At 52.7% G+C, this 24,226-nt stretch overlaps 7 protein-coding genes across 7 annotated transcripts, besides 2 other annotated features; 2 read left to right on the forward strand and 5 right to left on the reverse strand.

Annotated features, from left to right (window-relative positions):
- Window positions 1–544: 544 nt before the first annotated feature.
- CYME_CMQ101C (gamma-glutamyltransferase) lies at window positions 545–2,710 on the reverse strand (the record flags this gene model as incomplete). Its single annotated transcript, XM_005537994.1, has 1 exon — window positions 545–2,710. One exon carries the CDS (start codon window positions 2,708–2,710, stop codon window positions 545–547), a length of 2,166 nt encoding a protein of 721 aa, XP_005538051.1.
- Window positions 2,711–6,832: 4,122 nt separating this feature from the next.
- Window positions 6,833–7,816, reverse strand: CYME_CMQ102C (hypothetical protein, conserved; the record flags this gene model as incomplete). The annotated part of the gene is made up of 1 exon (XM_005537995.1): window positions 6,833–7,816. The coding sequence occupies one exon, from the start codon at window positions 7,814–7,816 to the stop codon at window positions 6,833–6,835; it is 984 nt and encodes a 327-aa protein (XP_005538052.1).
- Window positions 7,817–8,996: 1,180 nt separating this feature from the next.
- CYME_CMQ103C (probable pantothenate kinase) lies at window positions 8,997–10,625 on the forward strand (the record flags this gene model as incomplete). Its single annotated transcript, XM_005537996.1, has 1 exon — window positions 8,997–10,625. One exon carries the CDS (start codon window positions 8,997–8,999, stop codon window positions 10,623–10,625), a length of 1,629 nt encoding a protein of 542 aa, XP_005538053.1.
- Window positions 10,626–11,915: 1,290 nt separating this feature from the next.
- Window positions 11,916–12,230, reverse strand: CYME_CMQ104C (hypothetical protein; the record flags this gene model as incomplete). Its single annotated transcript, XM_005537997.1, has 1 exon — window positions 11,916–12,230. One exon carries the CDS (start codon window positions 12,228–12,230, stop codon window positions 11,916–11,918), a length of 315 nt encoding a protein of 104 aa, XP_005538054.1.
- A 3,244-nt stretch (window positions 12,231–15,474) lies between these two features.
- Window positions 15,475–15,876, reverse strand: CYME_CMQ105C (hypothetical protein; the record flags this gene model as incomplete). Its single annotated transcript, XM_005537998.1, has 1 exon — window positions 15,475–15,876. One exon carries the CDS (start codon window positions 15,874–15,876, stop codon window positions 15,475–15,477), a length of 402 nt encoding a protein of 133 aa, XP_005538055.1.
- A 114-nt stretch (window positions 15,877–15,990) lies between these two features.
- Window positions 15,991–16,680, forward strand: CYME_CMQ106C (hypothetical protein, conserved; the record flags this gene model as incomplete). The annotated part of the gene is made up of 1 exon (XM_005537999.1): window positions 15,991–16,680. One exon carries the CDS (start codon window positions 15,991–15,993, stop codon window positions 16,678–16,680), a length of 690 nt encoding a protein of 229 aa, XP_005538056.1.
- A 2,489-nt stretch (window positions 16,681–19,169) lies between these two features.
- On the reverse strand, window positions 19,170–19,637 carry CYME_CMQ107C (hypothetical protein; the record flags this gene model as incomplete). Its single annotated transcript, XM_005538000.1, has 1 exon — window positions 19,170–19,637. The coding sequence occupies one exon, from the start codon at window positions 19,635–19,637 to the stop codon at window positions 19,170–19,172; it is 468 nt and encodes a 155-aa protein (XP_005538057.1).
- Window positions 19,638–19,740: 103 nt separating this feature from the next.
- Window positions 19,741–22,597: a sequence feature (repetitive element).
- Window positions 22,598–22,790: 193 nt separating this feature from the next.
- Window positions 22,791–23,996: a sequence feature (repetitive element).
- Window positions 23,997–24,226: the final 230 nt, after the last annotated feature.

The following is a 24,226-nucleotide window of genomic DNA, read 5'->3' on the forward strand; positions in this document are numbered from 1 at the left end:
TCAGTATAGCCATTTTGAGAATCCTAATTGGCAATCGCGCTTGATGCACAGGGCCAAGGAACGAGATGGAGTCGACCACGCGAACGCCCCTTGCAAAGTAAAACCCTTCTGTGCGCTGATTGGACTCATTCACGATCAGGAACAACAGATTCAAGGAAGGTTTCCGTGCTCGTGCACTGTATGTCCGGCAGTGTGTTGTCGTGCGGGATTGTTTGCTGTGACGTGAGAGACTCGCTCAATTCTAGTCCCGAACGCAAGGCCAATAGGGCCTGGCATGGCTCGCGTTCGTCGGCCACCATTGCACGCTTATCTGAGAGTATGATGGAAAACATTTCACGCGATCGTGGCTTCATTCGTATGCGGAGTTCCGACCACTCATCTACGATATAGTTCTGCTCCAGCTAAAAGCGGCGGTGGTCCTGTGTCTCACAGGAAACCAAAATCCACTTGCATCCCTTTGTGCACGACAGGCGCCCATGTCACTGGAATACTTTGCTGTCCAGGTCGCTGCAGCCTTCGCCACAGCGCGTGGGGTTTTTTCGCTTCACGCGGCAGCAGCCTGACCTCTTTTGCGCGGGTCACTCGCTGCGTACATGATACCGTCTTGGACAGTGCCGCGCTGCACCGGCTCGTTTGAATGCAGAGCAAATAGCGGCAAACCAGCATGGGGTCGCACGACAGCCTGCACACAGCCAACCATTTCTGGTGCAATACTCTCATGGTCTTGGCTTCCCTCAATTTCGTGACCGACACGACGCATGTATTGGCACATCTGAGTCCAAATACCGCTATTCTTTTCCTGTGCAGATCGAACTCCTCCGAGCTCGCATTTTTGACCAACCGCTTCCATCCAGAGAACATTCGGTAGCAGCTGATGGTGTACGCGTGGCATAGAAATGGCCTCTACCAGGCCATCAGCAAAGTCGAGCACATTGATCAGCACCTGCAGCGTCGATGAAATGATTCGGGGCCCACCGGATCCGCCAACAACAAGCACGGTACGTCCGTTGCGTACGACAATTGTAGGTGACATCGAGGAAAGTGGTCGCTTTCCAGGCACGGGAAAATTTGGCTCTGAGGGTGATATATCGAAGGCATTCGGATGCCCGGCCACGGAAAAGTCGTCAATCTCGTTGTTGAAGACAATGCCTGTCGAGCGACTTCGAATCATGGAGCCAAATTCAGTATTGATGGTGGACGTGAGCGCGACAGCATTGCCTTGTGCGTCAAGAACGCTCAAATGGGTAGTGCCGTGGTCATCGACTCCGCCGATAGTCGAATGAATACGCTCGGCGTCAAAGTAATAGTCCGCAGGATGCGTTTGCAGGGTATCCAGAGTTTCGCGCAGACGCGCGGCTGCCGCTTTGTTCACCATGTAGTCGCTGACGTGAACTGCTGCTTCAGGCACAAAGTCCGGATCTCCTAATTGCGAACGGCTCGCAAAAGCGTATTTCAGGGCTTCGGTCACAAGCTGCAGACTCTCATTGGAATGTCCACGAGATGGCATATTGTAGCCCTCGAGGATGTTCAGCGCCATAGCGATCGCCGGTCCACCGGAGCTCGGAAGTGAAGAACCGAGAATCTCAAAGCCCCTGTAGAAGCTTTGCAGAGGCTGTCTCCGTTTCGGTTGATATCCACTGATGTCCTCGGCAGTCATTAGTCCACCTGCCTCCTGAATTTCTTTCGCCAGAGTCGAGGCCGAGTGATTGTACAAGTAATCAGCGCCGTGAAGCGCAATCTGCGTCAGGAGTTCTGCCAGCGCCGTCTGGACGAGCGTCTCGTTTTCCGCCAAGACACGAGAACCGCTGGGGTCACAGAACACTTCACATAAAGTAGGCGATTTGAGAATTGTTGGAGCATTCTGAGCCAGGCGATATGCGAGCATGGTTCCAACCGTCGCGTTACGAGCGAGAGGGATCACTGGCAACACAACATCTCTCCAAGAAAGCTTCCCGTATAGGGCATGCATGAGCTCGAGACCTCGAAGTTCACCAGGAACCGCGATGGAGAGTCCGCCATGGCGCGTACTTTCCGGGCCCCGTTCGCGTAGAAGCTGGTGCGTTAGGTTCATTGGCGCCGTCTCCCGTGCGTCAATGAAGTCCGTTGACCCGTTCTGCAGCCGAACGAGCGCGAAGCACCCACCTCCGATTCCAGATGCAAATGGCGACAGAACTCCTTGGCAAAGGGCAGAGGTCACAGCGGCGTCCACGGCGTTTCCGCCCAGTTCCGATAGAACCTGCAGTCCTAGTTTCGAACAGACGGGGTTGTCCGCTGCAACCGCTCCATATCGCTCACCACGTGCCAAGATGCTTTTGCCAAACGGAGCAAAGTTTTCTACAAGTGACGCTGCAGTGGTGTCGTCGCCACGAGCGCCTTTGTGGGCATCAGAACCTCCAGCGACAGGGCCTCCCTTTGAATCGTGAGTCGAGTCAGCCGCCTGAGATGGCGTACTCGTTCCAGCACGCTCATCACTTGGTGGCAAAAAGATCGGGATGCTCAAAACTGCCGCGGCGAACAGTACAAGAAAGAAGAAGAGTAGCGCATACTTTCGCAGCTCGCGAGGGTCACGCTCGCCTTCCCACCACGAAGGCAACTCGAGCCCTGAGCGAACCAAGAAAGGCTCGCGTTGCTGTTGGGACTCAACATCCAGAAAAGTCGTCCGTCGATCAATCTGTTTGCGTGGACTCAGAACAGTGATCTGGTCGGTCATCGGGTGTTGCCAGTCCACGCTGAGCAGGTTCAGAGGCGTGGCGAAGGTTGCAGCGACCGGGCAAGAAACCCCTCGATGAGCCCAGCACACGCGTAGCGTTCGCAGCGGCTCACGCCTGAGCGGATGAGGTACGCATCTCCTTCGTCATTGGGAGTTTCGTTAGGTTTCTTGTTCGTTAAAAAATACTCACGACACGATTCATGTGCATGTATATACGTTTATTCCTGATGCTTGTAATGCAACTTTATCGGACTATGGATGGTGAACTGTTTTGGATTGCACTGCTATCGGGCGTTATGGGCTGGCACTGATGACACTACATGTTGTTGCCGTACTGTCGTCGTTGTCTAGGTCATGGTGCCTGCTACTTTCCCCGGATCCGGCGATCTTGGCAGAGATGCAGCGCGCTTTCAGCGTCGATATGGACCACGACGTGCGAGCCTTGTACATCACATGGCAGGATCGAGGCACCCGACAAAAGCAGATACTGCATTTTGGTCTACGCTATTGGTGTACTGGCGAGAGCGTACCCGGAAGGTCGTGGCGCAATCGCCAAACCGTGAAGTGATTCTTACTCCCGCCAGTCATATGCGCCCGGATATTCGTTGGCTACCTGCTGATTTTTCACATCAAGTAGGAATACTTTGGAACGTACGGATTTTCTCTCTTTCCGTTTATACGTCCAGTGAGGCGGAACAGGTTCACAGCGATGGAAGGTAAAAATATCTGTCCAATCGCAGACGCCTCCCAACGTCGTTTGACCGGTCGCCTGGTATCGGCTTCAGATTTTCCTCACATACTGCGCGAAGAGGCTGCCCCATAAATAAAGTAAGCTCGCCTCAGATCCCCGAGTCTCCTCTTCGGCACCGCACATCGTCTCATATTTGTGGCGGCGTTGATGTCACAGTTGACAAACTCCTTGCTTTTATTGCATCCGGGCGAAATAACCAAAGCAAGTATTTCTAGAGCTCATGTCCTCTGCGCCACGACAGTCTCGTCATCGTCCCGCTGGGTAAACACCTTTTCTCAACTTTTCCCCTTCTTCTGCTTCTTCGTCACTTGCTCCTCTTCTCACGATGGTATCGGAGAAGAGAATTTTATTGGTTTTCGTCCAACCCGGTGATGATGGCCCTCCGAGATCCTCGAATTATACGCCCATACCATCGCATTTTATTTTTTATTTTGGAACATGAACACCCTTCTTCATGTCCTGAGGTGAAACCCCTTCACGGAGGGAGAAGGACTTGCGGAAGACAGACGGAATGTGCCCCGGTGAGTCAAAGTTGTGAAAGCTTGATCAGTTCGCCCAGCGTAGCGTTCATTACGTTTCACGGTACGACACATTCCTTCGATGTGTTGAATCACGTAGAGGAAGCATTAATGAAAAGCAGCTCTATCCGGATAGAATCCGCAAAAACTCGAACCCAAAGGGCATCATGAAATACCAACTTGTATAGTTGAAGGACGTTACCAGATGTCAGGGAAAAGTCTTCAATGATTCGGCTAATTTGTACATGGTGTTGTATGAGACTTCTCTACGAGCGACGCTGAGGCCGCCATACGAATCCCTTGTAGCTAGACCAGATGATATCCTCGTTCTCTTCGAGTTCGGTCGTATATAACATAATCCCTCCCCGCGAACACCCATATATGCGCCAACGGTATCGCCTGAAGGAACCATCATCAACTGAAAAAAGAAACCGACGTCCCTGTGCCTCATACCGGTCGTGAGGTACCAGGAACACTTTCTTTGCGATTTCGTTGGAAGATGGACATGCTGTAACTAGTACCTTTTTGGGACTGTATCCCAGTGTTTTCAGGACAGGATGAAAAAGCTGGTGAGGTGCAGAGACGCCCGTAGTGGCTACTGTTGTCGCTTCTACCTTCCGGAAGGTGAACGACGGTTCGCTGTCTGCCATTGACCGCCAGCATTCTATAAAACTATCGGTTTCTGGCGTAAAGCGCACATACATCTTTCTTTCCACGTTCCTCAACCATCTGAGTGTCACGGTGTGACTGATCTGAAGGAGAACTGCAGTCTTCCTTGCACTGTTCAGTACAAAGTATACCCTACAGACAATTCATCGACGATCTATAGAGCACACTGCAGAGTTATTTCGATCTGCTGCTCTACACCGCATCCGCCGAGAAATAAAATTGAGTTGGAAGACTAATGTAGCCCTTGGGCCAGCGTCCGGCGGATACCGCTGCTTCTTGTACACGCTCTTCGGGATGCATGCGGCAGGTACGCATCAACTCTGCATGACATGCATCCGCTTTGAGATCCAAAACCCCCTATTAGATTATAAAGTGGAACACTGAATTGTTTGCTCTGTTCCTGCCTCGTGATTTTCACCGAGTTTTTTATTCAGAAGCATAGCATCGACATTCCACGTGCAGCGATTGGGGCTCAGGGATTTGCATGCACTTTTAGGATTTTCGGTGATAACCCTCGGAGTAGTTCCTACCGCTTTCATAGCAGGAATTCGTTACGTGACTAGAAGCAAGACCATTCGCGACGCAATCCAGAATGGTTTGTCCAGTATCCGCTTTCGTTACCCGCTGTACGCGTGCGAGCCTCTGCTCTTCTGCTTCCCTTACGAACAGCATCCTGCAATCGCGCGTTCTCCAAGCTCCCGATCCGTCCGTTGCGAGGCGACTCGCGGGCGGGGCGATTCGGGCCGCCGCCTCCGCGAGTGAAGGAGAAGTCGACGGCGAGCCTGTGAGGCTTCGTCTCAAGCGCATACCGAACCCTCTCTGAACGCGTTACGTCAAATCATCGATTTCACTCCAGAGACAAATCCTGCCCTCTCCCTCTGTGGGCATCGACAACACACCATGCAACATCGTCAGCAACATACCTCTCATGCGAAAATACGCCCACAAGTGCTCGTCTCCCTTGTTTGCATTACAAAGGGCCCTGGAGTCGGACGTCAGGCATCGTAGCGATCGCTTCCAGCAGAGCGCGTGTCACCGCTGTGCACGAAGAAGGGAGCGCAGACCGATCGACATTGCTGGGCGTGCGCTCCAGTCTGGATTCCGCCCCCGGTACATACCTGATCCCGAACGACGTCGCTTACCGCAAATCCTCTGTCGAACGGGGCAGCGGTCGCTTGCATTCGCAGTCGATAGCGTGCTCGCCAAGGCGATCGCCCAGAACAAGTCCGTGCTCTTTGGGTACGGCATCCAAGGCAGCCTTTTGCAGCGGTCAGTGGCATGCAAGGAGCGATGACGCGCGCGTTCACGTGCCACGAGGCGGTGCTCGAAGGAGCACGTGTGTGGCGTCAGACCCATGGAAGCACCTGAACGCAGTCAGGCGTCATCGCTGCGGCAGCCGCACCGAAGCTCCAGAGACGTGGGCTCCAAATGGCCAGCAACGCACGGATCGTAACGACCGCTTGTGGATGCAGTGCTTGCGGATGAACCAGAAACAGCGAACGCCGGACTCGAACGCTGGCATCACCGTATCTCGACTGCTGCAGCGCGGCTGACGCGAATGCAGACATCGGCATTTGTAAGCCCAGTGATCAGCGAGAGGGACAGGAATCAGTCGCACTCAAAGCCCGCACAGGCTGATGTTGATGAAAATAGATAGAAGGAGAGCGGAATGCTAGCGTTTTTGCGACCGAGTTAGCTAACTGGACCCATTCCATTCTATTCTGGAATGAATATAAGACGCGCAACGCATTCGCAGAAGACGTACTGCGATGTCTAGCGCCGAAAATTGTCCAGAGTTCTAGGTGCTTCGCCAAATGCTCCTACAATGCATATCGAAGACTGCCGATTTGTGAGCATTAGGCCTCCTGTGCCATAGAGTGCGCCTCTCTTCCTCAAAGCAGGTACAGGTATCTCTTCCTCAAGAAATTCCGATCAGAATCACTTAAGAAGAATGCTATCCACATTGCGGCTCACCTGACCTTTTAAAAACTTCACACAAGAGTGCGCGTCGGTGACCCACATCAGACGCGTACCGATAACTGCAGCCGCTCCTCATGGACCTTGTCCAGGAACGCGTCTCTGCAGTAAATCAATCGCCTCTGCCGCGTAGCCACGCAGGATCGTTTATCGCGAATTTTTGCTCCTAGGCAGCACTACTCACTCTGTCCAGCAATCACGCGAGTGCTACAGACTCTTCCTATCGACGGAGTCCGCTGGAGCGCTGCGCCAAACGTAGAGAATTCTCTCATAAAAGGAAGCGGTGACACATTTCAGATTGTGCCCCAACCCCGGAAGCCAGCTTGCGGCATAGACGAGCGAATGATCCATATGCTGCCCGAGATGGACTTGAAGTCGCGGTAGCGGCCCCAGGAGATCGACGATCGCGGCGTGTCCTTGCATGCAGGCCACCAGCAGCGAGGTGCCGCGCACCTCAATACGCCATGGCCCGCCAGGCATCTGCAGCGTTTGCCACGAGCGCCCGAGCATACGCGTGTCCCAAAAACGCAGCTTTTCATCGAATCCACCGGAAACAAAAACGTGCTCATCCAAGAAGCACGCTCTGGTCACGCCCAGTGCTTCATGTGCTTGGTAGCTTGATACGCAAGGGTCCTCCTGCGGTCGCAAACGCGAATCCCAAAGGCGTAGGTACCCGTCATCGCCACCGCTCATGATCAGATACTCCTGCGCTCCGAAGCACGCGAACCAAGCCTCGTGGGCGTGCGCTTGCGTTCGTTCCCAGAGCCAGCTGGGAGAATCCAACGTCGCCAGCGCGATCGCTCCGTCAGCAAAACTGGTGACGATCTTGCCCTCGCTTGCTCCCGCCCCAAGACAAACCGATAGAGCGATAGCTGGACCGTCTAGATGTTGCTGTACTGTCCAGCCTGAGGCTCCATCTTGCACTTGCAACGCACGGATCCCGCCGTCAGCTGAGGCTACCACCAGGCTGTTTTCGTTGAACCAGTGCAAGTCGAGGACGCCGAAATCCAGCGCTTTCCAGGCTAGTAGCGGCTTGTCTTCGGGAGAAAACTTGATGAGGCCAACACCGCCGATCCGCCTGTTTTCGTGGAGCTCGTACGCCCCGAAAGCCAGACAGGCGCCCCGCTCTAGGCACCTGGTAGCGACCGCGTCTGGGCAAGATGGCACGGTAATCTTACACCATTCCTCCATGAGGGCCCCGATTTGCTCTAGCCCCTGTCCCGTAGGACTCAAAACCGGAATTGGATCGACTCCCTCCCCATGCTGAGGCCGGTCACCGAGCAAACCACAAGCACTACAAAAGCGCCACCGGGCTGGACGCACTGGCACGAGAACGGACTCTGGTCCATCCGAGTGCTGTGGCTGGCACGAGTTACCTGAGGAGGACGCGCACGGTCGGTGGTTCCAACGATACTCGCGACCTGGTTAGGAAGCGTCCTAGCAACAGTTAGTTGATTCTCGATACTTGGGTAGCGAGCGCAGCGTCTGCAGTTAGAGTCGCACCGATAGGCGAGTTTGTAAGCACCGCGCCTCCAGGGACAGGTGCAAGCACGAACTTGGAGAACCTCTGCAACAGGCGGCGTGTCTGGAACATTTCCTGTTTCTCTGATAGAAGATTGTTGAGAACTTGTACACTATGAAGAAGCAACTCCGCGTTTTAGATCTGAAACAGCGACGAGCGCGTCTGGCCGAACTAGAGGCTACACTGCTTGCTCAGAGTGCTACTGAGCAGGAGCACGTCGAATCCCTGTCAGAAGAGCAGGCGGCTGCCGACTTCATCGAGCACTTGGTATGCCTCCGTACACCTCAGCCCATCATCCTGGAGTCTATTTTGAGCTGCGCGCTGCGCAAGCTGCGAGAACTTGTGATATATGCTTCAGAAACAAACCTTTCCGCCTCGGACCCGGATGTGAAGGAGGCCTTGCAAGCTTTCCGGAGGGTCATTGTACTCTGTTTTAGGAGCTCCACCATACACAACTTTCTCACCCGCTCGAACATGGCATGCATCGATGAACTTGCGCGGCTTACTGTCTACCGCCTTCGGCAGGAGCTGGCTACACATCAGTCGTTACACATCGCTGCGCTGCAGTGTGCGCAGGAAGTGTTTTCGTCCTGCAACCCAACCATCGATGCTTTTTCAGCGCCACAGGAAGATGAAAAGCTTGCTCATCTTCGAGCCATCCTTCAGGTCTGGGATTCTCCCGAACTCGAGACAGACGCAGCCCGCATCGCTGCCTGGATGAACCTGGGCGGGCCGGTCGCACACGCGCTCGCCTCCGCGTGGGCGCGTAGCGCGCCAGCACCAGCGGCAACTGCGAAACGCTGTTCCTCCTAACCGTAAAACTTTGCGACGGTTTGCCATGTACTGTCCATGAGGGTTCGTAGAGAGACGCGCGGAAAAGCTGAAGGTGACCCCGACGATGCGTTAGACGGTTTTGTGCCGCCTTCGCTGGTGTGCAAGGGCACTGCGTTGGCTGTACTGAAGCGTGTCAACGTGCTAGCAGAGTCGAACGCTCTGGCGTTGGACATAGGCGGCTCGCTCGCGAAAATACTGTACTTCCAGCCCAATACGCGAGGAACTGCAGAGAGACAGCTATGTATCGACTTTCTGGAGCCGGTAGCGGCGGCACACCGCTCAGCGCTGTCAGTAGCCGTGCAGGAGCTCGGGGGTACGTTCCACTTTTTTGCTTTCGAAACGAGAAACATTGAGGAGTGCGTGCAGTTTATTAAAGAGCACTGGATGCCAACGAATACGGAGAAACCTTATGTGATTCGCTCAACCGGTGGCGGTGCGTACAAATATCGAGAGCTCTTTCGCGCGATCGGTGTAGAGCTTAGCACCCAAGATGAGATGGCTTGCACGGTGGCTGGGTTGAACTTCCTTCTGACTCATTTCGAGCATGAGGTGTACTCTGTGACTGTTGCCCCAGATACGCAAATAGGCTCTCCGAATCCCATCATTCAGCGGAACTACTTGGACGCTCGACCGGATCCGTATCCTTATCTGTTGTGTCATATTGGCTCGGGAGTGAGCTTTATTAAAGTACAGGGGCCGCGCAGCTTTCGTCGCGTCAGCGGCACCTCGCTGGGCGGGGGAACCTTCTGGGGCCTCTGCCGAATTCTCACTAACTGCAAGACATTTGACGAGGTGATCGAGCTCACGAAGAAAGGAGATAACTCGCGCGTCGACATGCTTGTCGGGGACATCTACGGGGGCGCCTACGAGAAACTGGGCCTCGATGCAAATCTAATCGCAGCCTCATTTGGAAAGGTTACCATGAGGAAGGAGCCATCGCCGACTTTTGAAAACTTCCGACGCGAGCTGCGCCGCTTCATCGTCGGAACAATGTCGCTTTTCGTGCAGCTCCTCATTGCGCTTCCGTTCCTCGGCCAAATCTTCCGGTGGCTCGGTCTGGAGCGAAGGGCACACGCCACCCTGAGCAATGTCTATTTCAGTCGCCATTTCCATGCCGAGGATGTTGCCTTGAGTGCATTGCGCATGGTGAGTTACAACGTCGCCCAACTGGCCTACCTGAACGCTGTCATTGAGAACGTTCCACGAATCTATTTCGGGGGCAGCTTTGTCCGTGAGCATCCTTTCACGGTATCTGCAATATCCTATGCGGTAGAATTCTGGAGTAAGAAAAATATGCAGGCGCTCTTCCTAGTGCATGACGGGTATCTCGGTGCCCTAGGAAGCTACCTGGGCGTCGACTGGACCGAATCTGAACAATTTGCGGATGAACAGATCCCTACAAACGCGATTTCACAGATGCATTCGCATGTGGCGATGAACCGCGTCATCTTTAACCCGGCGGCGAACGGCTCAAGTCGGAAGAACAAAAGGCAAAGGCGCAAGCAAAGCCTCGCTTCAGCGCCGTCATCTGCGGCTGCACCGATGCACTTCAGCAAAGCACGATCCCAACAGCGTAGCGCCCTCGGCGACGAACATGGACCCGAATTCGAAGGCACCGGAACCGAAACAAGTCGTCTGGACTGAGGCTTTACGGAAAACTTGTTCCGCGAGATAGTATCGAATCTCCGCGAAATATTCGTAAGCATCACGATGAGGACAAGCGTTTCGCGCAGCGAATGGATAGCATCACCGTTTCCCTGATGTCTCGCGAGTTGGTTTCGACTTGTGGACGATGCCCGGCGAGCATGTCGTACACGAGGATTCCCCAAGTCTCGAGAGGACTCACGCGAGCTCGGCAGGAAAGCTTGCGCTCCGTCAAAATCCCTTCATCGTCCGCAGGCACTTCAGTACCATGTGAGCATGCCCCGGTTGATTACCGTCCATGCAGCCGCGCATCAAGCGTCTGATCGGGCGACCCTCGTGATCTGGCAACGTGCAAGACGCTTCCCATAAAGTGCCCTCGTCTCTGATATTTCGTGCTTGTTTCGCATCGAGTCGATATAAAACGAACAATGCCAGCGAAGCGATATACGCGCCACAGAGTCCGGGGACGGTTCGCGTACTCGTTGAGCGGTCGCTCCAGGAACGCGCGCTTCGACTTGAAGGCATGCCCCAACTGATTGGCACCATTAGTTTCCAGGGTATGTGGAACAAAATTCATCACGAGATTGTCGGTAAACTCCCAAAAGGGTTCAATCAACGTAGGCAGTGCACCCCGAAATACTTGATCGTGAATGTAGAGCTCGGTCAAACTTTGCTCTCTGCACTAGGACGAGTCCGACTGCAATCACCATCATGTCCTACCACATTGAGAATGTCCAGAGACCGCATGACGCAGCGGTGACGGTCTTCGCTGTGGCATGTTTGCGCAAAAGCAGCATCCATACCGATGCATCCGCACAAAGCGGGAACTCGTTGCCAAACACTCACCGTTCCGGCGGGTATAAGTGCCGTGAATGGTACCAGGCCCGAGGCTTCCCCGACTCCAGCGCTGTGCAATGACCTTCAAACAAAAACGCTCAAGCCGACTCCTGAGGCAAATTGCCACCCCGAACGAAATGCAGGGAACTCGCGTCCACGCAAAGGATCGCGTCCTATTTCACAGGATACTTGCAAGCGACACGCGTGTCTCTTAAACATAATGAAAACATCCACAGAGACCAACGATCGGGTTGCCTGGCTGGGGAGCACGCACCTTACCATGCACACCCGCGCGAATGCATATTTTATTCCTCATCGACAATGAAACGTGCAGAGGTGCCGTGCTCGGTGCTTGAGTGAAATCAAATAGCAGAACTGCCCGGCACTTGCCATGCCGCGATCTCACAGGCACTGAACAGACGCCGGGTAAAGCGGCTCCCTTGGGTCGAGGCGTCAATTGTCCGTATCCGTCGAAAATGGAAGGCTGACATGTTCGCTGGGCTCCCGGCTATCGATGTTTTCCGACATTGTTTCCATGTACAGCATCGAGTATCGAACTGCAGCAATATGGGCGTACGAATTCATACGTGGTTTAAGATTCGTGGTTGTCTTTATCGGAATGGCTTTTACGAATCTATGCTGCGGAAATTTGTTTTGTTTATTTGTTTCATTGACAAAACGTTTACATGGGCCAGCGTTCTCCAATTGTGCGCTCTTTCTGCTCCCACATTTTTTTGTGTTTTTTCCAGTACACGGTGAAGTATCCATCAAACGCCCTACCTCCAAGTTACATGTCCCATACTTCTTCTCGGATATTCAGGTCGTTTCATACGTCCTATCGTGTGTGCCTGGTGCCTGCCGAAAGCGACCGCAATGGAGTCTTTAGCGCCGATGCGTTCGCTGCACGGAGACAGAATGGCGTTGCCGTACCACACAGAGGGCATCGGCTCGAGATTCGTTCTGGTAAGGGAATCGGGAAGATTCGCGACGCACTCGAAAAAGCGTTTGAAAAAATAGATACCATCATCCAATTGAGTTTTGCATGCCCCCACTCTTCTCCTTTCGTTAAGCGTGGCGTGCTCAAATTATGCCTTCTAAATGTTTTCCATCCTTCTGTTTCACCACAACTCGTAAGAGCAGGAATTCGCACCGCTATATAGAAAAGGAAAAGAACTCGACAGTTTCAGTTGATGAGCGTTTTGTGGAAGCACCTGCCGAAAGCTATTTTGACTTTCCTTTATCAAATAATCGAGACAATTCGAATAACGAATCCTCCTACTTTGCGGCCAGCGACTAGACGGTGTTCGACAAGATCACGCTACCTCTCACAGGGTTTGCGCGCAGAGGCACCAGTCTCGTCTGTTTAGATGTAACAGGGTCGTAGACTGCGGCTCGAGACATCGCAGCAGTTGCCCCATTGGGGAGCGCGTCACCGCTTCACACGACGAGAGCGTAGACCAATCGAATCATTTCGATGTGCTATGCAGTCAAGGTTCCCCTTCCTGCACTGGTTTCATCAGGAGCAACATCGCGCTCCACAAAAAGCCTCTTTTATTCGCAAAATAGCAGAGGGCAGAATATAGGTCATCTTGCCTACTTTAACTTTTTCTCCGTTGTTCGACGCTATTCAGAGCTTGTTCCGGACCATGGCAAACATATTCATGGATTTGAATTACTTTTTCGGCAACCCGGATCGCCCTCGACACGACCAATACTCAGTGCTTTTGGCGCCGAAACTGCTGCCACTGGGCTCCTCCGCACCTGTTTGGCGCAATTTGTTCCCGTTCACGGATCGGGGACTTCCAAATAACCATGAACGATAGCGATGAACAAGATGTACAGAATGAATATGTAATGCATTCTTATCAGTAGAGGCACATGGCCGATGCGCACCTGGTACACCGAGGTAAGAACTTTCTCAGAGCAACAATGAAATCCCGGAGTATTTCGCTTAGAGGCGCATACCATCCATACAGAACGTCGCCCATGTCGGACGCAACGCCTTCCTCCACGAAGCGCGTCGCATGGGCATCTTCTCGAACGAGGAGCTGTCTTCATCGCTACTCTACGGCACTGCGGTCGTGACGGCATATCTCGGACCACACTAGCTTATGCCGTGACATCGAGCCCGAAGAGAAGAGCGGGAACTCCATCGCCGCATTCTGAAGCAACGCGATTGCCTCAAGCTCAAGCGCATGCACAGCTTGTGCGGCGTAGACCTTGGAGTCCTTCACCGCAATTGTGTTCCACCTCCGGGTACGTGTCATCAAGCGCTCTTTAGCGGTCTATATCAGACTTGCTCAGAGTGCGTTCATTTGAAGAAATAAAAAATCTAGGGGACAGGTATCGACATGAAAGTTGGAGATATTGCAGGGGATGTCGTCGCCGGCTGCCTGTAGAAAACGAAAAAAAAAATCCGCTTCTCGTCAGCTATCTAGCGAAGAAGGGCATATGCTGAAAAAGAAGAAAAAGAAACAAAGAGAACGACGAGTCAAGGGGCTTGCCCAACCGAACGACAACGAGACTGTGGTGGCATAGAGGGCACGAGTTCGGGGACTCCTTCCAATAGTGAGTTCACCCGGAGGCCCTGCACGCAGGGAGTTCGCGAAACGAGACTTCAACGCCATCATCAATGTCAAGAGATATGCGGCGCTGAGGACGACACCCGCATAGCTGACGCGATCTGTCGTCGTGGGGCAGCTCCTCAGGCTCAAGATCTACAGGGAGATGCTGAAATCGATAGCATACGGCCGGTCGGAAAAAACTGGGAGGCGCCTGTGACTGGGTGTAAACATATACAATCTACGGTAGAAAAAGGTTTTTTCGCTCCATGGACTGTAACACGGACAAGTGATTCTAGATTGCGTGGTTGTTATCGGGGCCTGAGAAAACGTCCACCATTACGCAACATCCTTCAAGTTGCTCCAGACATCATCTATGCTTTCCTTCGGAGATGCTGGATCGTTCTGGCGATCCTCTGGAAACCGAGTCCACTGTGAGTGCCAACAATGGCATCTTATGCACCAGTACAGACGCCAAACGGAGACAGAGCGGCTTTAATGTGCTTTTGTGAGCGTCGGTTCGAGGGCTGCTCGCGCGAGAGGTCCCCGTCACAAGCAAGCGCAAACGCACGTCACCGTGGATATAGTGCAACCGGGGAATCTGGTTCACATTATCGACGTTTCACACCATGGGGAACCAGGGTTTCATCTCGCGTAGATGCCCTTCCAGGTGCCGTTGAGCCACGCCGTCGCCTCGTGCGGCGAATGCGTCGTCACTGTACGGATCCAATCCCCAGCGCTGATGGGAGGTGCTGTTTACGGTTCTTCGAATGTGCTTATATTCGGACAGAAGCAGTGATCCCTCGACTGATCTCCACTGGCAATAGCGAATGCTGGGAATTCATGTCCAATGTTTCAAGCGTATACCATAAAACATTTTATCCGGCATATGATGCCGTTCTAGCAGCAGTGAGAAAGCCGCTCTATGTTTCTCGAATTACTGCTCATCAAACGCGTAACGCGGCCGGCAACTCCCGTGTTCCATCGCACGAACTGATGCACCATGACGGTCTCGTGCAGCGTCCTCGCTCGTGACTGTGTCGCCTTTCATGTCCGACGACTTCTGCGCCAGGTACTCAAGTTCGCAGCAATGTGGACGATAGATGCAGAGGGCCGAATTCGCAAATCCAATCGACTTCGAGCGAGCAGATGCCGCGCATCCTGAATACCCCTGTTGTTCCGTTCTACTATCGCGCACAGATAATAACCGCCGACGATGAGCTGGTTTCCGATGAACGAAGCTTGGCGAATGCAGGCTCGGGCGGTGTCTTCTTCAGATACGCAACCCATATCCGAACGCTAGCTGTGCCGATCCCCGCGCAGAGTGCGTCTCTGTGCCCGTGAGCCTCTGTGAGGGCAAAAGTTTACGCGCTAGCGCTCGGAAGCTAACGCTCAGCCTTGCTTCTTCGTGTCTCCGAGCTCGATCTCGCCTCAATACATAGCATGCAGCGCTATAACTCTGTGGGCTTCTTCGCTTCGCCTGGAACGTCCTCGGCGTCTGCGAGGCCACTGTTGAGGAACGCGGTCCAGAAAGCCTCTGCTGTCCCTGGTGCGGCGTCATCCGACGTTCGTTCAGCGAGTTCCATGATGCCGTCGGGATTCACATAGTCCTCGCCACTGAGCCACCAGAGGTTCGCGTGTTCGTCGGCCCCGCTCTGCGCACGACCAAACAGCGTTCGAGCGCTCTGTTTGTGTTTCGTTAGAAGGCGTCGTATGGCGGGCGGAGCGCTCGCAAAGTCTTCATCATCTGACGACAACTCTGCGCGCAAAAGCACCCTTGACTGTGAGCACGTTGACACTAGTACTGGACGAGACCTTTGGCAACCCAGCGGTACGGACTGTGGCACGAACATGTTATCGATGCAGTACGTCCCAACAAAGAACAGTGTCATCGCCAGCTCTCGCGCGCCGTTCGAGCACGCGTGTTTACAGTTCTCGAACGTGCTTCGAGGACGGTTTTGGAAGAAATGAGCGACGCTACGAACAACGCAGTTTTGGTAAGAAATTTGTCCCCCGAGGTGACTAAACAGACTCTCTTGGACTTTTTCTCGTTCTGTGGCGAAATCTCCGCGGTGAAAATTCGTCCATCCGTAGGGGAGGGGGGTTCTTCCAGCTCTGGGAGCCCAACGGAAGCGATGGAGGCCCTGGTGATTTTTGAAAACCAGTCAGCGAAGAAAACCGCTCTAGTCCTGGATTCTGCTACTCTTAAGAAGCGAAAGATTAGTGTTATGGATGCAACCGAGGAGCTCGTCTCCTCTTTTAAAGACGTCCGGGAAGTGGACCTCGCGAGGGACAGCACCGACGTTCCAGAGACTGCTACCGCTCGCCAGGAACGGCTGCAGGGCCTCCGCGAAGAGTTCGACCGCGCCATCAAACGCGCTTCCGACAAGCTCAGCGATTTCAATGAAAAGCACCGAATAACGGAAAAGGTCCAGGAGTTTGGCGACTTGACCAAACGCAAAACGCAGGAGATCAATGAACAGTACCGTCTAACGGAGCGAGCTCGCGAAGGCTGGCAGACCGTGCGTGAGAAAACACGCGAATTGGATGAGCGCTTGCATCTCAGCGAAAGTGCTCGGGACGGATGGAGATCGTTGAAAGCATCTGTGAGTAAGATTATGCAGAAAGATCGCGGCGGAGAGGTTGATAAAGCGTAGGGACTCAGGGAATTCGTACTATTGAGACCGCCTGCTCTGAAACTCGAGCGAAGTTGCACCAGCAATGGATTTGGGTTTCAAATCTGATCCTCCGATTTGTGATGGCGAAGCTCCCATATCTGTATCATACATATGGTACCGTGATCGGAAGGCTCTGGCTCTGGGACAGGAGCTACCCAGCAACAAAGTGTCGAACGCGAAGAGCCCAGCCTTCTGGCGCGGCACCGACACCCGTCACAATTTTCTGCGTGCGCGGCACTGCATTTCGCGTTGATTTACGTCACTGCACAGTACTGGACGAGGGGCCATGCCATCAGCGAAACGTCCACGGGAGACGACAGCTCAAATTGCGCGTCTTCTATGTATACGATTCTGGAACGCGGCTGGGTCGAATCACGACAGCGTACGGATTCTTTGTCTGTGGACACTTTTCGACGAGTGCTTTCGAGTGGCTGGAGAATTCGAACCCTAGTCGTGGAGATTCGTCGTTCTGGTATAGCCGTCCGAATGAGCTAGAGCGGTGCCTCTGACAGAGAAAGATGTGTGATTGCATTCGAGCGGACGAGCTGCGGAGGTCTCCATGCCGGAGACCTAGCGCCAAACTGAGCACACAGCACAGACCTGCGGGCGCTCACATAGAGGAGAAGATTACGCGCCGATTGCGCTCGATTTGCGAAACGGCGCCTGCAGATAAATGGTGGCATTCAGGGCTCGCGCTGTAACCACGGAGAATGCTCCGCCCAAACAGTTGCTACAGAGACACGAATACCCGTATCACGGGAGCAGATAGGGACTTGCGGTGTAGCTGTTGTATGAAAAGATCGTTTAGATTCATTTACTGTGCAGGAAGGCAGAACCAGAATCCCATCATGTAATCTAAAGAATACGATCGCCCTGGGGTTTCTGAGGTCTTTGGAGATTTTGCGTAGGCTCGCGCATGTTCTCCAGAAGAACGATTGAACCGCAAATCTACGAACTGATAGCTTTACCTCGGAAATAAACGCCTATTCGCTACAAACACTACAGATCACAGTATGTATCGGACGCAAGAACAGAGTGCTGGGAAACCATACGACGCGAGGTGGAGGACACAATCTCGACGAATTACATGCATCCCCAGGGCGAAGAACAACTTTTTACATCTATGGAGCGTATGGAAACCCATACGCAGACGCCGCGCAGCATTTTTGACCGGCCTCCTGCCACCGATATCAGTTTTTACCCCAGCACACTTTGAGCTTGAGAGTCTGGGCCACGAAGTTGAATCGCGTCGGATCCTTGGGTCTCGTCTTCTGCACCGCACACTGTCTGATATTAACAGCGACTTTAAGTCTCAGTTCATAAACTTAATGCGCGTATTGCCCCTGGCTGAACTCACCAGTGGACGGACTGCTAGAACTCGCGCCTTCTGTGCCACTACGGTCTCTTCAGTGTTCCGTCGGGCACACACTTTTTCCCGCCTATTTCCACTCTTCCTCTACGTCACATGCTCGGCTTCGCTCGATGCTAGGTGACAAGACAATTTTGTCTGTTTTTTCTTGAACCCGGCGACATCGGTACTCCAGGATCGTCGACTTGCTTTTCCATAACTTTCCTTTTCTAATTTTTGTCTGAAAAAGAACGCTTTTTGAACGCTTCTTTTATAGACTGCAAAAAACCAATCGAATACACTTGTTTGAGGTTTGGAACTCAAATGAATTGAAAGACTGTACTTTGCTTCGACCCCAACGCAAATACAACTTTTTCCGGTAGAACAACACGCTAATTGATCGGGATCATGTTTCCCTCCAACGGCGACATGCGCGTCGTGTCTCATGTCTGCCCGATCTCCCAGGTGCGCTCACCGCCGCGACGCATGCACCGCGCGAGACGGTACTCCGATCGATGAAGGACACGTGTCCGATGCCGCACTGGCACATGCGTGTTCTCACCAGCGCACTGCAGCTGCAATCCAGTGTCCTAAATCGGAAACTCACGTAGAATTATCTCCTGCTATAGGCCATGTCGCTGGTGCCCATCGCAGTACCGACCTGACATACAAGGAGATGTTGGGGCCTCCCACAAAAGCCCTGCAACGATTCCAGCAAACGCGTAGCGTTCTCAGCGACACACGCTTGTGTGGATGAGGTACGCATCACTCTACTCAATAGGAATTTCATCAGTTTTATTGATCGTAATCAAACAATGTACGGCAGGGTTCCCGAACACGGATATGCGTTTATTGCCTATGCTTGTTATGCATGCTGCACGGACGCTGGAGTATGGAACTGATTCGAATTCTGCTGGTATCCTGCGTCATGGGCTGGAACTGGTGGCAGTTCAAGTCATTGCCATGTCGTCGTCGTGCGTCGGATTGTATTCGCTGAAAGGAAGCCGCAGGACTTGTGTAACGTATTCAAGAAGAAACTCACGATGCTTTTATTCGATCTATTTCCAGACACTACCGCTCCCGAGCCTAAATTTCTGGACAAGCGTCAATATACTGTCCTTCAATCCCCAAACTGCCTATTATCAAAGCCAGCGGGGCGACGAGGGGCTAAACGAGCCCAAGAGCCACCGACACCAGTTTTACGGCTGGGCACCTTGCTGAGCACATCTTCCAGCGTTGCCGTTGTGCCGAAAGGGTTTGACTTCGGGCCCGCACCGCTCAGCTTATCTTTCCACTGCCCCTGCAGGTCCCAAGGCTTTCTTTGCTTGGGCACACGATCAAGATAAGACTCAGAGCCGTCCCGAGGGGTCGCGCGGCCTCCGATGCCGCCAGCCCGAGCTCTGGCAATTGTGCGCTCCGCAGAAGGCGAACGGGGCTTCGAGTTGCCCTGTCGCGCTAGAACGTCGCTCCATGCAAGCGGTTCATTGTTCAAGAGATCTTGCAGATCTGCCGCACCTCTCACGAATACCTGGACAGCTATCTGCGAACAAGACACCAAACCGAGCGCTCCGAAACTCAAGGAAGCCATGTCACCACAGTCGAGTCCGAACAAGGGTAAGCGAACGGCGCCTCGCGAAGCGTGACCTGGGAGGTGCACTGCGAGATCTCGAACGAATGTTGACAACTTGACCACAGACGCCTCCTAGAATTTTTGGACCGGCCACCTACTACTGGTTCCAACTTATTCTTGCATCATTCCACCTTGAATGGTTCTCCCACAAAATTCTCTCTTGTCATCTCTGGAAGTCTTTTTTCCATCACCACACATTTCCTGATATTGATTGCGGCGTTAAAGTCTCGGTTCACAAACTCCATCCGTTTCTTGCCATCATTGATTGTACTTACTAATGCAAGTCGCCCATGAACGTTCGCCCTCCTTTCCATTTGCTGTCCCGTCAGCGGTCCGTATTTTTCATATCCTCAGGGCTCCGCTGGCACTTTTTTCATCTCGAATCTCTGAAGTGTGCATCCCAGTTCATGGTGTATATACAATGCTCGGAACTCATCGATCGGTAGCGGAACGAAACGCCTTGCGCACTCCTTGTACGTTCTCGCCGGTGGAGCTGGTGTAGTCCCTTTTTGGGTCTTCCAGCGTCCTGCTCCGTTTGCCACTACGAGCCTCTGACGTTCATCCTCCTTCAAGCCACTCAACTGATTGAAAAAGTTGGCAAACGCCCGCTGCTTCCCACAATACAGGTTCATTCGCAGACGAGCCCACCGAGGCTTTGTATACTCTTTCCACAGCGCATCCCAATGAGCAACGCGACCTTCCATGAATTTCCGAAAAGCTTCAAAGTCCGCTCCTCGACTCGTCACCTTGCTCAAGGCCTCCAGGTGCTCTTTCAGTTATGCGTTCCACGTCTCGATTTTATTCCTTGCATTCATGATTCTGGAATCTCGATAGTTTCTTGCTCTCGAGAACTTTAAAATACTCATGCCTTTCTGAAGTAAGTTGCCGTGGATTCCATCTTCCGCACGCTTGGGTACTGCGGTGGTTATGATACTTGTGCCCCAGGGTCCGCGCCAACGACAAGGTCGTTATCCTGCACTTTCTGCGTCGCAGAATCCGCCTCCTTCTCATCTTCATGCTTCGTTACGGGCGAGGCCGAGCATGGAACAAGACGATCCGCCTTCAGGCGCCGACGGTGTACACACATGGATACCCCATCGGTTTCGATCACCCCAGCGAATACCTTTTGTTCGCTGACTTTCAAACGTTTGATTTCGAAGATATTTTTCTGGTACTTCTCCCGGTTGACACCGGTGACCTCCTTCCTGCTAACCTTGAACTCCGGACAGATCTCCCTCATGATGCCATGAAGGACTGCGGAATCGATGGTCACGAAATGTGCCCTGATGTTGCACAACGGAACCACGTTGAAGCGCTTCTCCATTAGGAACGCTTCCGTCTCTCAGACGCTTCATTGTTCCCGCGATTCAGCTCCATCTCCGCCTTGGGTTCGAGCTCTCGGTCTGGGTGCACGAAATAGCGCATAATTAGGGGATATCATCATTTTTTCACCTTTTTTCATATCTGATACCTTTTCTGCTGGGTTGACCGGCCTCAAGGGTGCACGGTGCTCATGAATAGTCGCACGGATTATAGAATCCTCATTCGTGCACCTGCGTGATGTCTTCTTGTCGACGAACTCGATCTCCTGTTCAAGCTGCCGATCGTCCGTCATCCCATTGGTGATGGCCCATCTTTCCTTCGCGAGAGAGACCCGGTTGGAGTGCAAACACGGCGCATATCATGAAGCCCTGGAGGTTCATGGTTAAACGGTCTCCAAGTTCGTTAGGTACCGCATGGCCCCGTGGGTGTAAATATTCCAGTCCCTCTGAATCGAGTACCGTAGAAGCTGTAGAAGGGATGCTTTTCGTGGAGGGCATGCACCCGCTCATTTCCCCTCGAGGTTTCCCCTGTGGCGAGCACCAGGTGGCGAAGAAGGGTCCTGCTGAAAAATTCTTCCGGAACCTCGGCTGTTTCGATGTCGGCCACGTCTTCATTCATCTCCTTCACCAAATGCATTAGCCCTGACGAAGCCTTTATAACACTCATGGAGTAAGACGCAACACGGTTTCTGGGAGTCTCTTGCAACGCTTCCTTGGACGGATGCTTGATATGTTTAAGATGGCAGGCTTTGACAACCATCACGTCGTTGTGCCGTCTTTCTTGCAGCCTTTGACGTCGGGCCTCCTTCATTTGCTTCTTTGTCTCGTCCTGTTCCTCTTCGCACTGGACTGTGTGTTCGTTTGTATCCGCCAGCTGACGACACTGGGCCTCCAGGAGCCTCCACTTTCACTCGCATAACTTTCCTTTTTAATTTTTTTTCTGAAAAAGAACGCACCTTGAATGCTTCAGGTATAAACAGCGAAAAATCACTTGAATACACTTACTTGAGGGTTGGAATACGATTGAACTGAAAAGCATACTTTGCTACGACTTCAATGCAAATACACCGCGTGCAGCAGAACAACACGCTCTTGATACCGATCGCGTTTCCGTTCAAGAGCAGCATGCGCGAAGTGTCTCGTGTAACTGGCTGATGTCTCTGGTGCACGTGTCCAGCCCCCTACAGAAAAAAAACAGAGACTCACGACTAACTGGCAACGATATGACAATTTCTTTCCCCCCTCTAAGGTAAACGTTAAAAGGCGAAAAGGTTTCCATATTGTCGAAAGTTTATTTTATAGGCGAAACGTCCCGCGAGCCGGACGTGTCTGCCAGACCAGTGCTTCATGCGACCCCAGTGGAAGGTGCTTGCTGGAAACCCGAGCAACTCGTGCGAAATGCAGTTTATTATGAGACTAGGAGCGGGTATGCTGCGTCAGGGCGTCGGCCTGGTCGCAGTTATCTCCTTACATATCGCTTGGCGCTGCCGCAGGCACTAGGTCTGTCTGCAGAGCTTGCAGGCTCCCAGAAAGATTATGTACTCTGGCTCTGTATCGGGAAAAGCGCTCCTCGATTCGATGCCCTCTGTGGTACGGTAACGCGGTTTTGTCTCCGCGATCCATCTGTTCCAGCGGTTTAGGCGCCACTACGGGTGCTCGTGGTAGGTACTCGCGCACGCTAGAACGTAAAAACCGACCAGTATGTCCGAGATGAAGTGTAAGAGATGGATCTTAGTCGGCCGGGGCGGGAAGGGCAGCATGATGAGCGCTTCCTCGAAAGCCACTACCCATCCATCCCGAAATCTGGGATCCATGGTAAATGTAAACGTTTGTCATCGAAAAAAAACAGATCGAAATTAATATGCAATTCACCGTTTAGATCGAAGACGAATTGTCTCTAGTATGTATATTCTTTATTGAAGAGTGCAATGAGGACTGCATGGTTCCTTCAGGTCAGTCATAGCAGGTCACTCAGGTGGTTGACGAACACTGAAAGAGACCAACAGATGCGCTACGCGCCGAAAACTGATATTCTTCAGGCCTGCTTGCGGTCAATGATAGAAAATGGTCCGTTGATAATGCTACCGAAGAGCAAAAGCTATGATAATAGACGTCAAGTAGGTGTCTCTGTTTCTCACTAGTTTGTTCATGTGGTCCAGCATACAGGGGGATACAGTCGCAAGAAAGTCCTAGTTCACGAACGGTCATCTTCCAATGAAATCGCAACGACAGCGTTCCTGGAGCTCAGCGATCGGGACAGAGTACAGGAACGTCGGGTTGTTTCAGTTGATGAGATTTCCTTTCGACAAAACGGTCGGAGCATGTATAGGCATTTGTGGGGAAAAGAGCCTGTTATATATACGATCGAACTCGAAAATAACTCGGACCTCATTATCTGTTCTAGCTGCAGTCGATTCACTCTCCGGCCTCAGTCCCGCTCGTAGAGAAGGCTCATCCAACAGCACCAACCATTCCGTCGAATCATTGAAGACTTTTCCCTCACGTCTCGCGACGTTTTTCCACTGAAAAACGTGGTATTTCAGCATTACCGTCGCGGTCGAGTTTTTGCCGATTCTGTCGGGGTAGAGTTGGTTTTCATTTCTCCGTGAGCTCCGTGATTCGGTCCCATCGAAGGAGAGTTTTCGATCGAAAAAAGGTAATGATCTCTCCACTGGGCGAATTGATGAAGCGTCCAGCACACGATGACACCGCGGACAATGTCGTCTCTCTTCTGCAAGTCTTCCTCTTTCCGGGAAGGTCCTCATTTAGGCACATTCAAAAGTGCGCCCATTCGCAGAAAATGAGGGATGAACTGAGGTGTATATTTCAGAAGGTCGAGATTGAGAGAAGGCAGCGGAGCGCTTCGGTGATAGGAAAGCACAGAGGGCTGACAGAGCACCACATGACGCTGAGGGTGCGAATTCGAGGACTACTTGCACTGGTGAGTTCAACCAGCAGCAAAAAACGCATGAAGTTCGTGAATGGTGAGTTTAACACTGAGAAAAATACAAGGAGATGTGCATTGTTGAAGACGAGACGCGAGGAGCTGACGCGAGCGAACTTTATGGGGTAGCCTCTCGGGTTCGAGGTGTACAAGGAGAAGCTGAAGCCGATCGCAGGGTGCCGGCCAAATACGGTTTGAAGGCGCCTGCCGTTGGGCGAATATACATACTCAAAAGTCGTGGAATGTTGTTCGTTATACTGGAAAGAATACTCGTAGTCAAA

This window comes from Cyanidioschyzon merolae, chromosome 17 (genome assembly GCF_000091205.1).
Source record: "Cyanidioschyzon merolae strain 10D DNA, chromosome 17, complete genome".
NCBI classification, from domain to species: Eukaryota; Rhodophyta; class Bangiophyceae; order Cyanidiales; family Cyanidiaceae; genus Cyanidioschyzon; species Cyanidioschyzon merolae.